This window comes from Colias croceus, chromosome 21 (assembly GCF_905220415.1).
Source record: "Colias croceus chromosome 21, ilColCroc2.1".
In the NCBI taxonomy this organism is placed as follows: domain Eukaryota; kingdom Metazoa; phylum Arthropoda; class Insecta; order Lepidoptera; family Pieridae; genus Colias; species Colias croceus.
This window is the reverse complement of record NC_059557.1, coordinates 8,203,543-8,217,297: the sequence shown is the minus strand read 5'-3', so window position 1 is coordinate 8,217,297 and position 13,755 is coordinate 8,203,543. Positions and strand designations below refer to the sequence as shown.

At 34.3% G+C, this 13,755-nt stretch overlaps 1 protein-coding gene across 1 annotated transcript; it reads left to right on the top strand.

Moving 5' to 3' along the window:
- Window positions 1–280: 280 nt before the first annotated feature.
- Window positions 281–1,396, top strand: LOC123701188. The gene has a single exon (XM_045648584.1). The coding sequence runs from the start codon at window positions 281–283 to the stop codon at window positions 1,394–1,396; it is 1,116 nt and encodes a 371-aa protein (XP_045504540.1).
- Window positions 1,397–13,755: the final 12,359 nt, after the last annotated feature.

Sequence of the window (13,755 nt, the reverse complement as noted above, 5' to 3'; positions counted from 1 at the left end):
GGTAAGCTAGTAGTCTCTATAATACAGTGTGAGAACTACAGAAATTTAAAGCTCAAAAGATTCCTGGTTACACCCTCCACTCATGACTTGTACCATTCATATATTCCATTTGCCTGTGTTCGTGGAGATAATTTTCTTCTTAATTAACCCGCTGCTGGATACGGTATTAAATTACAGTGGTGCGCTAGACGCGTTCGGAATCGGACGTGATTAGTGCTAGCACAGTAAGGAATAACAATTCGCGTCACGCGCGGCTTTGCCGCTGCATGAACTTTTTATAATGAGTTGTAAAACACTCATTGTAAATGAGCTGTTGGCGTTCATTCAAAATGCCATCGATACAATGGACGAGGTTAGCATCATGCAAATCTGCAAAACTAACTTTAAGGAGGAGGAAATTAGCAGTGGCAAGGTGCTACTCTACCAAACGCTGGACAAGATTGCCACGATGCCGTCCCGCCGCAGGAACGGGGGTGAAAAATGCATACAGGATATCATCAGCCTATTGAAGGTGACTGATCCCGATGACGTGCCCGATTTCGTCGCAAAGGAGTTGCATAAACTTCCTCCGGTGGGATTTGACCACGTCGATGTTACGAGGCTCCTTAAGGACATCACATTCCTTAAGGCGAGTCTGGCCGAGGTACACACCAAGTTGGAGGCTTCAGAGAAGACCATCTCCGATTTACGAGTCGAGTTAGCGTCATATCGCGATGCGCATGCAATATGTAGGTCACCCGTGCCGTCATATGTGAATGCACGTCGCGGAGCTCAAAATGCATGCGTCGGCATTTTAACTGCTGATGTTGATGTGTCGCCGACCGCCGATGACCCGAGTGATGCCCCGCGCCCCGCTCCCGTTACCTCTCCCCCGGAGAAGACATCGCATGTCACGTTGCCAGCTGCTCCTCAATGTGACTACGCCGCCGCAGCCTCAAAAATGACTGCGACCCCAAAATCATCAAAAGGAGTAAACGCACCCGTGCGGAAAAGTTTACCTTCAAAAACGAAGGACGTTGACGAGGATGGCTTCACAAAAGTCCAGAAGAAGAAGAAGTTGAATCGTCAGAACAAGTGCGGCACCGCAACGAAAGATCCAAACTTGCGGATGCGCGCAGAGGTGCCGACGACGCCGCTCTATGTGTCTCGTGTGCACTACTGTACCAAGACTGAAGATGTTGTCGAGTACTTGCATGCGAAGACAGGTTTGAGTCTGCGAGTGGAACGTCTGGAGTCTCGCCATAAAGTGAGCTTCAACTCCTTCGTGGTGAGAGTACCGACCGCCAAGCTGAGCGTCTACATGGACGAAGGGTTTTGGCCGCAGGGAGTTGTGTTTCGCCGCTTCCGCGGACGGATACCCGGCCCCCCGGAATCGCGTCACACGCCGAAGGCATAGCGTGTATTAATTTAGTATTTAAGTAGTTTTAAGTTCATATGGGCCGTAGTTTTTAAGTTATATTAAGACCTTTAACTGTAACTACATTTGTTGCCTGAAATAAAGACATAAATAAATTAAATTGGGCCATTGGAACGCGTGAAGTGATGCCTTCCTTAAATCTAATTATCTGCTTAATATCGTAACAACCCTTTAAAGTTTATAGCACTAAGAAGATACTAGAAGAGACAGCACTGCTGGCATGTTATTACTAGGGTTATGTTTAAATGGTGTCTTATTGTATGAGGTACACTTATATATTATGTAATGTTTCATCGGATGTTGTTTTTTATGAAGAAGTTTATAAGTCAAACATTTTCATTAGTCTGTATCTATGAAAACCGTTTCTAAATTCGTACCAGTTCAAAAACAGATAAAAATATGTTTTTAACAATATGATTTCAACCAAATATTAATTAATATCTTTAAGGGCTATTTAGCTTGATATTTTTATGTGTATACAAGCGAGCTATGCGAAGCGTCTCAATTGATATAGCATTTTAATATTACCAGTTTTTAAACGCTAAACGCAATATGTATTTCATCTACTTCCTTATATTCCTAAATCTGCTCTGCAAAATATGTACCATTAAAATTTACATACATGCTACGTGCTACATTAAGGCCGGTTGCAGAGCTTCACCGACCATCAGTGTGTACGTCAGTCGCGCTTGTCATATGTATGGAAATACGCGTGCGTATGGTCGGTCTAGCTATGAACGGTTTTATGAATTTCCATACATATGACAAGCGCGACTGACGTACGCACTGATGGTCAGTGAAGCTCTGCAAACGGCCTAACTATGGTTCAAACGTCGGCCCTTCTGTGCTTGACGACCAGAGCTATAACCAGAAACTTTGCCAACAACCTTCAGTATTTTGGGCTGCAAGAAATTTAATGTGAATAATTATTCATAGAATAAAAATGACGACGTGCCTTCATTATCTAAGTGAATTTGTTGTTTTGAATCAAGATGGTATCTTGATGTTTATAATATACTAGCTTCCGCCCACGACTTTGTTCGTGCATCCCCGTTTTTCCCCGTTCCCGCAAGAATTTCGGGAAATCCTTTCTTAGGGGACGCCTACGTTATGACATCTACCTGCATGCCAAATTTCAGCCCGATACGTCCAGTGGTTTGGGCTGTCCGTTGATAGATCACTATATCAGTCACCTTTGAGTTTTATATATATAGACATACTAACTTACCGCCCGCGGCTTCGCTTTCCTTATTCTAAAACCTAATAAATTATATACTTAAACGTTCCTTTTGACTCTATCTATTAAAGAAACCGCATCAAAATCCGTTGCGTAGTTTTAAAGATTTAAGCATAAATAGGGACATTGGGACAGTATATAGACACACATACTATGTACATAGTGATATTATTTATTTTAAGTGGACCCCCACAAGTTGTTAAAAAGTTATAATCAGCTTTAGTTACTGTTTATGATATGAGCTAACTGAAACTGAAAATCCTGACAAAATAAAACATCGGATTTACTGTTATTTTTTAAAATAATTATTGCTAAAAGTATATGTATGTAATAAATATTCTTTATGTATTTACTTATTAAATAGGTAACGTTTTAAAATATTTGTATATTCACCTGTATGAAATTGTTATAAAAAATATGATCATATTAAAAAACGTACCAACAAAAATAATTGACGTCAACAAAAATGTCGTCCAGAATTTTATTAAAACACACAGCGCAATTAATGGCCGCGGTGATTCCATCATAAATTCGGAACAAACTTTTTCGATTTATTACGTAAATTACAAAAACAATGGATTTTTCCAGGGACGGTATTTAAAAAGTAATAAATAATATAATGATTGTCTTTGGGATAAGAGAGAGAGGTAGGCGTAACTTCCTACTGAAATTATAAACGCGAAAAATTTTAAGAACGTAAGGTATGTTTGTTACTCTTTTACGCAAAAATAGTTGATCGGATTTGTATAAAACAGAGACAGATTAAAGTATGGATTAGCGCATTGTCTAATTCAGTCCGGATACGCGAAAACCGCGGATTTTAGTTAACAAAACATGTAGGTATTTTCAACGAACTATATTATTATTAGATTTTGTACGTATATTTCTTCGTCCTTTGTGGGGAAGTATGTGACAAAAAATTCCCAAGTATGCAGTCATTATCTGATAACAAGCAGTTTGTTAGTCTATCATGACATTTAGAAAGCCTTATAAATTATATGGATTACACGTACTATTGGATTTATGGATTAGAGTATCACATATACAAACCTATAAAACTATAGATAACTTGGTACATATATTATAACCTATAAACCTATAGATATCTTGGTACATATAAAAAACCACTACAAAACTATACTGCAAAAGAGGGAACAAAACAAGCGATAAACCCATGATCTTTCAAAGAGTAGTTTCCCGAGCCTACGAGAACCCTCCATACTTGTGTCGAGTGTTGTATTCAGTTGTTTTTGCCCTGATTACATAGAGTTCATTTGTATCTTGATACCTGAGATGCTAATTCGTTTTTTCTGATATTTTTTCTTACTTTTCTCTTACTGCGTTCAAATTATGACAATAGATCTTCCAATAGATTTATTAATTACGACTTTCATAAGAATCTTAACATAGCAAAGTATGAATTAAAAAATATCGCCATTACATAATTGTTTCCTTTTTGTTTCTTGGCGCAAAATATAATATTATGCTATTTTATAGATTTTTAAAGAATAGATAAAATTAAACCCACAAATTGTTTAATAAATGTTTTTTTTTTACGATCACGAGGCGGGATTCGAATATGTTATTCCTTATTAATATGTTCTTGTACTTCTACATTTTATAATCCTCATCCATACTAATATTATAAATGCGAAAGTAACTCTGTCTGTCTGTCTGTTACTCAATCACGCCTAAACTACTAAACCAATTTTCATGAAATTTGGTATGGAGATATTTTGATACCCGAGAAAGGACATAGGCTACTTTTTATCCCGGGAAAATGACGCAATCCCGAAAATCCCACGGGAACGGGAACTATGCGGGTTTTTCTTTGACTGCGCGGGCGAAGCCGCGGGCGGAGACCTAGTTGTATATAGGCATAAAAATGTATCATAGTTGACAAAAATCCTATCCAAAAACTTCCTTGTTGATAATAACACCTATATAATTGTAGAGATCACCATAAATATTGAAACTTTAAAGTATTTCCAATCTGCATTTTAATAATTATGGAAAAGATTCACGAAGAAGTTAGGACGCAGTAGCTCTCGTGCATTCCGCGGCACAACTTCCGAAAATATTCAGCCCGCTTCATGGATCTTGTTCAATTATACGTTTCCATTGCTTTTGTGTTTTTTTGACAATTACTAAATAGTGGTTTTTTCAGTGAATATGATTATATTTATAAGACAGTGTGCTTATTTTATAAGAAAGCGAAACAATAATAACTGCGTTAAAACAACCGACTTCAAAAACGGAAAAGTAAAAAATGAAAAGATTTGATATTATTAATTACTACTTATTATTTAGATGTGCTATGTGTTAAATAGGTTTGAAGTCGGTGCCAAGCACTAAATAAAAACTACTAGGCCTAGCCGAATAAAATTTTTATGGGACCAATTCGACACCATCCCGCATCGAACAAAAAAATAATCACGTAAATCGGTTTAGAAACCTCGGTGGTCATACATAAAAAAAATACCAGCCGAGTTGATAACCTCCTCCTTTTTTTTGAAGTCGGTTAAAAATCAAAGAAAGACATAATATAATATATCATAAAACAAAATATGATTGATTAATTCAAGGGAAGGTTTTAGTATATAATTTATTAGGTTTTATACAGCGCGGGTGAAGCCGCGGGCGGAATGCTAGTAATTTATATATTTGCGCAGATGACTGTTGTCATAGAATTTTCCAAAAGAGATATTGCCAATAGAGCGAAAGCTAAAGCTAACAGACTGAGCTTTTTGAGAAAATATTCATTTATCGCCTGTAATACTCCAACTTCAGGTTTTTAACAGATTTTTCAATTCAAAAATGTCGTCCCGTCGTACAACGATCCACAATACCTAGTATAATATGGTCAGAAGAGTTGAGAACTTCCAAAGTTGGCTTTAACTTAAAGCGGTCGACACTCGTCGGCGTTTGTAAGTGCATCGGCTTATACAGATCCTTGTTCTGATTTGTTATTCCTTTATGCTTGTAGTTGTAGCAAGGGCTTTTGAATGCTTTGATTTAGATGAGTCACGTGGTAGACTGTTTTTTAGAGAGTTGTAGGCTTTTGATTTAGGCGTGTTATGTGATGGTTTTTTGATAGGATGATAATTGAATTATGGCGAAACTATAAGTCAAGTTTTACATGAAAATAAATAGGTACATATTTGAAACTATTTTTGCATCTTTTAAGAAAAAATAAACGTCATAATATGATGAAAAGTGTTTTTAGTGAGAGTTTGATTTTGATCGAATGTGGTGAAACTATAAGTCAAGTGGTACATGAGAATCAATAGTTATTTGAAATGATGTATGTTTAGGTACTTATCTTTGTAACATCGTTGAAAACGTTGAAGTTTTGATAATTAATATATTCTAGTTCTATCTATATTATTTTATTCTGTTAGTATTATAGAAACATGTACTTGTATATGCATGCATTTATTTAGAAGAAATTGTTGTAATACCAGCTGTACCATTTGTCAATAGTTAAATTATTATCCTACTAATATTATAAATGCGAAAGTTTGTGAGGATGTGTGTGTGTTTGTTACTCTTTCACGCAAATACTACTGAACCGAATACAATTAAATTTAGCACACATATCTAGAGGGCAGCTTGTATTAACACATAGGGATAGGTTTTATCCCGGAAATCCCACGGGAACGGGAAGTATGCGGGTTTTTCTTTGAAAACGCGGGCGAAGCCGCGGGCGGAAAGCTAGTTTATAATAAAGTACCTAATCATAATAATTTTTGGCAAATTATCGATTACAACTAATTAGTTTACTTGTAATCCGGGATCTAGTAAGGCGTTAGCTTGTGGTCTAATCTGAAGCCTGAATTAACTGAGTGTGGTTAGCCACAACCTAGATATTGATCAGTCATCTGAGAAATCTGTTTTATCTGACTATAAATAATATATAATATTTAAATAAAACTGCAACAGAAAATGCATATTTCATACACTGAAGAATATGTGTCTTTTTGTCTGTTTGTTAGTTTGTTTAGAGGTTAAAACTACTGCTTATTTTTAAATGCGGTTTTCAGCAGTGCTGTAGGTCAAACTTAAGCTATGAATAGGGGTGCTATAGGTTTATTTTAGCTCAAAATAGTGACTTAATATTATGTCTAGGTAGGTATATGGATGAATTATTGTAAAAAAATTATTTTATCATCGGTCTCTATTTATAAAACTGTCGCAAGATTTTGGACAGAAACTATCACAATTTAATTATTTTCTTGAAAAGACTGAAAGAAACGGATGTTAATCTTTCTAGAACTTTTTGTTTGACTTTGGTTTACTATGCCTGCTGTAATACTTAAGATCTAGTATTCTCAGTATATTTACTTACTAGCGGTCCGCTCCGGCTTCGCCCGTGGTACATATTTCGCAATAAAAAGTAGCCTATGTCCTTTCTCGGGTAGGTATCAAAATATCTCCATACCAAATTTCATGCAAATTGGTTCAATAGTTTAGGCGTGATTGAGTAACAGACAGACAGACAGAGTTACTTTCGCATTAATAATATTAGTATGGATTGTCAATATTAAAATTTAATCGTGTTATAATAAAACATTATTATAATAAAATGGGTGTTGTTAATTTGTCCTGCTCTATATAATATAAATTTTTTTAGCTTAGTAATTAAAGTATCATATTATCATCCCTACTAATATTATAAATGCGAAAGTAACTCTGTCTGTCTGTTACGCTTTCCCGCTTAAACCTCTCAACCGATTTTGATGAAATTTGGCACAGACAATGTTTAGACCCTGAGAAAGAACATAGGCTACCTTTTATTGCGAAATATGTATCACGGGCGAAGCCGGGGCGGACCGCTAGTATTATCATACACGTACGATATCTAAGTTCGAAAAGAAGTATTTTTCACAATATTTATTATTTCCACTATATTTACATTCACGGTGAATACACGCATATAATAATATATTTTTTCCTATTTTCCTCTTCGGGGCAGAACGATTTAGAATTATATGTTTATATTTGACCAAGAACCTTACGGCTTACCCATTCTAATGGTGACCCCATTCTATTATTTGAATCCGTAAAAACAGAACATTTAGGATGAAAATATCTATTATGTTTTTTAAACACAAAAATGTATATAGAATACTAGCGGTCCGCCCCGGCTTCGCCCGTGGTACATGTGTACGTTTTTTTTAGAAACAAAAAAAAGGAATTAACGAAATCGGTTCAGCCGTCCTCGAGATTTGCGAAACTCGAGAAATTTTATTATATATTAGATGACCACATAACAACTAATGTCCTGTTCTTATCTTCAAGTAATCTACAAGGAACAGTAATTAAGTTTCAACAATTAAAACTAAGACTTCAAATCATTGAAAATCCGTTTAAAATATTCCTTCAATAAGCCAGTTAACCGATTGCGCCGACAAGAAGGTATAGCGGCAAGATATTGTATCGGCGAAATTAAAATGAATAAATGAACAATGAATGAACGAAACAGCTTATTCTGTATTCGTGAACATTCCGTTTGCATATTTGAACGAAACCACGGCGATATATTGAAGTGATTTACACGGGAATATGGTGGTTCGGAATAGGTACTTTGAGTATAAAATATAATGCATGCAGTTTAGAATTTATGATATCGCACTGACAATTTGGTATTAATCACCTAGAATCGGTGGTAAATGTTAAAAATATGTAATGACGATTCAAAATGCTTAGAGAAGTAGTCTAATCTATACAAATATTATAAAGATGAAGTGTTTGTTTGTTGGTTTGAACGCGCTAATATCAGGAACTACTGGTCCGATTTGAAAAATTATTTCGGTTTTAGATAGCTTATTTATCGAGGAAGGCTACAGCCTACATATCATCACGCTAAGACTCCTGTAGGGCTGGCAATGCGGGTGAAACCGCGGAGCACAGATAGTATTCTTTAATTTTAATTAACGATTAAACCAGAACCAAATGATTTCCATAACCCGCAGTATTCCAACCTTTTATATAATATTATTTAAGATATTCAAGATTCAGATTTGTAACGAGAATAGGGAAAACACGCGACAATAATTGTAGTTGGGATGTAATGGGATTCCTTCAGGCGGTGCCACAGATAGTATAATACTAGTAGCTAAGGGGGGGAGGGGGGATGTTCCCACGAGTGTATGAACATTAAAATAGACGCATAAATCTTGTTTGAAATACGCATTTGAACTACGTTTGTATTGTTTAGTTTTGGAGCTATTTTTACTTACTTAGATATTTATTGTATTCTTATGCTTAGTATTTGTTCTTATAGCGGTAACAGAAAAAACATTATCTCTGAAATTTTCAAATGTCAAACTTATACAGCCTAGTGACACACGGACACACAGACAAACATATTCAAATCGAAAATTTAAGCGTAAAATTCGAAAAATGCTCGACCATTTCGTTTAATTATTTTTAACATTTTTGTGAAAGCATAGAAAATAGGGACAAGAGGGCAGCTAGTTTCATATTTTTCATATAATTCTGCCACAAATACATCTTCTATTATTTATCTAATATATAAAAATCAATGCCACTTTTCGTTGTAATTCCATAACTCGAGAACGGCTGAACCGATTTCGATAATTCTTTTTTTATTATATTCCTTGAAGTACGAGGATGGTTCTTATGTAGAGAAAACGTTAATATGTACCACGGGCGAAGCCGGGGCGGACCGCTAGTCAAGTATAAAAATAATCTAAACGTTCATGAAATTTGTTCACAAAGCCCTAACAATATTTGGAAGACTCTGATAGAGTCGGCCAAGATTGGAGAAATTTAAAATGAAATTGTTATTGCTGAAGATTCAGTAACCAAAGCTAACTGGATTTTGTCTACTTGGATGCTCGAAATTAAATGATACGGTCTGAGTTTCTGGATAGACTTTTCTATTATTTTAACAAGGCATAAGTAATTTTGGTTATGATATTTTCGAACCAATAAAAAATATACTTATAGTAGAGCGATTGTGACTGTCGGCAAATTGTGAATGTTCATTTTTTTATTGATCACTTTATTGGATTTACCGTCGTGAGAGCGTAAGAGCGTGTGTGTCAGAAGTGAAACTTCTTTTGGCAAGATTCAAAGCAAAATCGTCGCCTCGCCATGACGTGATGGCATTGCCATGAAATTACCATATACCTTGAAATTTTACTCTCAACGCACCCAAAGAAGACCCCTTTAGAACCGCCATCCTGTTACAAATGACCCGAAATTTTGTGTCAGTATCTCCCGGCCTAAATATATTTATAAAAAAAATTACATCAAACCCATACAAACTCTTGTAAAGCTTTGTCAATTTAAATACAAATAACACTTATTTAGCCATGCATGTCGATTTGAACAATAAAATATCGTTAAAATGAAACAAACGATGCATATGGTAATATGCATATGCATATGGTAGTATCATATAAAATGCAAAACTGAGTCTAGCAAAAAATCCTATCACGAACGCGGTGTAACGCATCAGATTTTCCGATCGAATACATTTCTATGAAACTAGAAACGTGTAAAACCTATGGATTTAGAGTTTGAGGTCGTGGGTTCGATTCCCACCTAGGGCAAATATTTGTGTGATGAACATAGATGTTTGCTTTGTGTCTGGGTGTTAATTATATATATAAGTATTTATTTCAAATTAAGTACCTATATAATATGTTTATCAGACATTGTTTCTATAACACAAGCGAAAGCTTAGTATGGGATCAGATCGTGCCGTGTGTGAAAAATTATGCTGAAATATTTATTTATTTGTCATAAAGTTTCAATGATATTGTAGAAAATACTTTCGACACTAATGGTAAATTTTACATTGTGTGTTTTGACGATTAAATTCTCAAGGAAGTCTAGTTCAAAGATGAATAGGAAGAAAGAATAAATAAGTGTCTGAGTTGGAAAAAATGCTCAAGTATTGTTCCTCTAAAGAGGATACAACCCCGAGGTTTTTTGCTCAGTCATTGAACTCTGTTAAGAAAATCTTGTGCGAGATGAAATTTTATTAATCGCATTAGTATGAAAGAAGGATATTATGAGAATCCATTTTGTTCTATACAGAACAAGCGATTTGCCTTCGGCTTCGCCCGTGGTACCTGCATAATATATACAGCGTATAGCACTTTGGGATCATATACATACTCAACGTTTAATTAATTATTTTTGAAATCGATCCAGTAGTTCCTGTATCCTTTGAATAATAGTATTTCTATGTGGGACTTTCGTTACTGATTTATTTACCATTTCCAACTATGCTATTATCAAAAGCTCCTAAATTTGTACTCTATTTTCATACTATTTTCATCCAAAACCTCAACAATACAGTTCCATCATAGCTCTGTCGTTTTCCGCACAATCGCTGGCTGTGCGTTACATTGAATACTTCGTTTTGCTACCCACAAAACTGGAACGACTAAAAAAGCGGTCACTGTAAAATTTCGTTGCAAAAATGTAAATTCTTTCATGTATACGCTATAGGCGTGATGTTGCGTGGAAAGGGGTCAATCTCCTTTTAAGCTGGTTTAGAGCCAGTTTTACGTTTTGATAAATTGTCTTTAGCTTATCTACTAGTTAAATTGGCGAATTAATTATGTATGATAAGTGTCAATTAGGCTAGTGCATTAATCAACAAATTAACTTCAAACTCAAACATTAATCCATACTAATATTATAAATGCGAAAGTAACTCTGTCTGTCTGTTACTCAATCACGCCTTAACTATATAACCAATTTGCATGAAATTTGGTACAGAGATATTTTAATACCCGAGAAAGGACATAGGATAGGTTTTATCCCGGAAATCCCACGGGAACGGGAACTATGCGGATTTTTCTTTGACTGCGCAGGCGATGCCACGGGTGGAAAGCTAGTATTCAATAAGATTTCTTCTAGAAGCAATCTTTTCAATCGTCATAACATATTTTTATCATTTACCACCTCGCCCTTAATCTTTAACATATTATGGATATGGTTTCTGTTATAAAATTTCAATGGAAATTATATGTAAAATTTAATTAATGTTGTAATAATGTGTTTGTGACTGAATGAGTTTTTATATATTTTAAGAATGTAAATTTCAGTGGAAACTTTGCTGATTTGTATACTATTTTGTTTTTTTTTTAATTTTAAGAAACACTGTATTGTTTGTTTCCCAAAGACAAATAAATAAATATATATTAGACATAGTATTTACATGCATATTAAAATGTTTAGATTAAATCAACAAGATATCCCGATATATTTACAAACTTTCGAAATCGATACTTTGCAATCGTCGTAAATAGCAAAGAATTTATATTAGTGCGAACTATCTGAAAAGCTCAGAGCTTGCCATTACAATATTTAATTTGTTACTAGTTGTTTCCTTTACATTTATTTATCAATGGCAACTATCTTTATCTCGAAGAAAAACTTTGTTTTTATAATCAGAAACATTGGAAAGCACAAATGTAGCGTACTAGGCGGGTTAAAATACATCGTAGTTCTGTTTTTTATTCTATTCCTTTACTAATAAACTTGGTTATTACTTATTGTTTTAGTCAGTAATTTGTCAATTTTTTCACAAATAATTAATTAAAGGGTGAAGAGACAATAAAAGAGCAAGAGCGTAAGGTTTAAAAGTAGTATTGCAATCTCAATAAATACAGAATACTTATTTTAAATTACGTAATTAATAATTATAATCTATAATATAAACAAACATGGGCAATAAATAAGTAAAAAATCGGATGATAGATCTTTTTGCGAAAACTCTACAAAAAATTAAATAAAACACAGTTTACAGAGAAAATAGTTGTACAGGGAAATTGCTTGTATTAGCATAGTATGAATAAAAAATAGCCTAATTTGGAGTTACCTTGGCCTACTTCTGACCTTTTCAATAGCTTGAAAAGACTCTAAAATAGGGAACAATGGAGCATTTAACAAAAAGTTACCGCAAGCGCTTGTTAAATATACTATTTCATATTTGAGAGGCGTTTGATACAAATGGAATATTGTTTCATGGATTTGTTTCAGGAATGAATGAATGAATGAATGAATGAATTAAATCTGCACTTTTAAAAATTAAATCTAGAATGCTGTTTGAAATCAGCATTTTTATATTGTAACTAGTAGATAATTGAAAGCTTTGATGGAAACTTATTTTTAAATGAATAACAAAGCTTTTATTGAACTTATAAGCTTTGTTTATCATTTATAATTTTTTTATAAACTTTGTGTAATTATTAAGTATTGCTAAAAAAAACTAGTTCTATATAACAAAATAAATTCTCCTATAAATTTATTAGCGAAAATATGTTTTGTTTCTTTGAATATTTTTGGACCGTAATTTAGTAATTTTAGATGTCCCTTGTCCTTGCGGCGTGTCCACCTACAGATATAAAAACAAAAGTCCAAACCAGGAAGTAACACTATTAATATAGAGTGATCGTGTCACAGATACGAACCAAACCCCAGATCCATCACTTAACTACGCCAGCAGCTTAACGTAAAGAATCGGTTGACAAACGGAATTGTATAAAATAGCCACTAACCTGACTGAAACTAGTTGGAAACTATAAAAGCCTATGTCGCTTAAAATCTATACTAATATTATGAAGCTGAACAGTTTGTTTGTTTGTTTGAACGCGCTAATCTCAAGAACTACTGGTCCGATTTGAAAAATTCTTTCGGTGTTGGATAGCCCATTTATCGAGGAAGGCTATAGGCTATACACCAACTAGGCTAGTTTATCTTTTAAAAAGGATTCAGTAGCTATAGCTTATCCATTAAAAAAGATGTTTGTCGTTTAAGAACAAGCTATGGATGAATGGAAAATGTTCAAAATCGGCGCAGTAGGTTTTAGTTTCATCGAAAAAATTATGAAATTTTTTTTTTATGTTCATAACTTATGAGTAGATATGTATACCGGGATTCCTTTAAGATAGGCACTCCTTTTTTAGTCTGATCAGCCAAATATTATATTTAGAAGCATTTATTTTTAATTGAATGGAGATTCCTTACAATTAGCTACGCACCAGATTTAGCTAATGTTTAATTTTCGTGTCAAAAATGTTTAAAAATCTCTCATACATAGAATATCATAGAA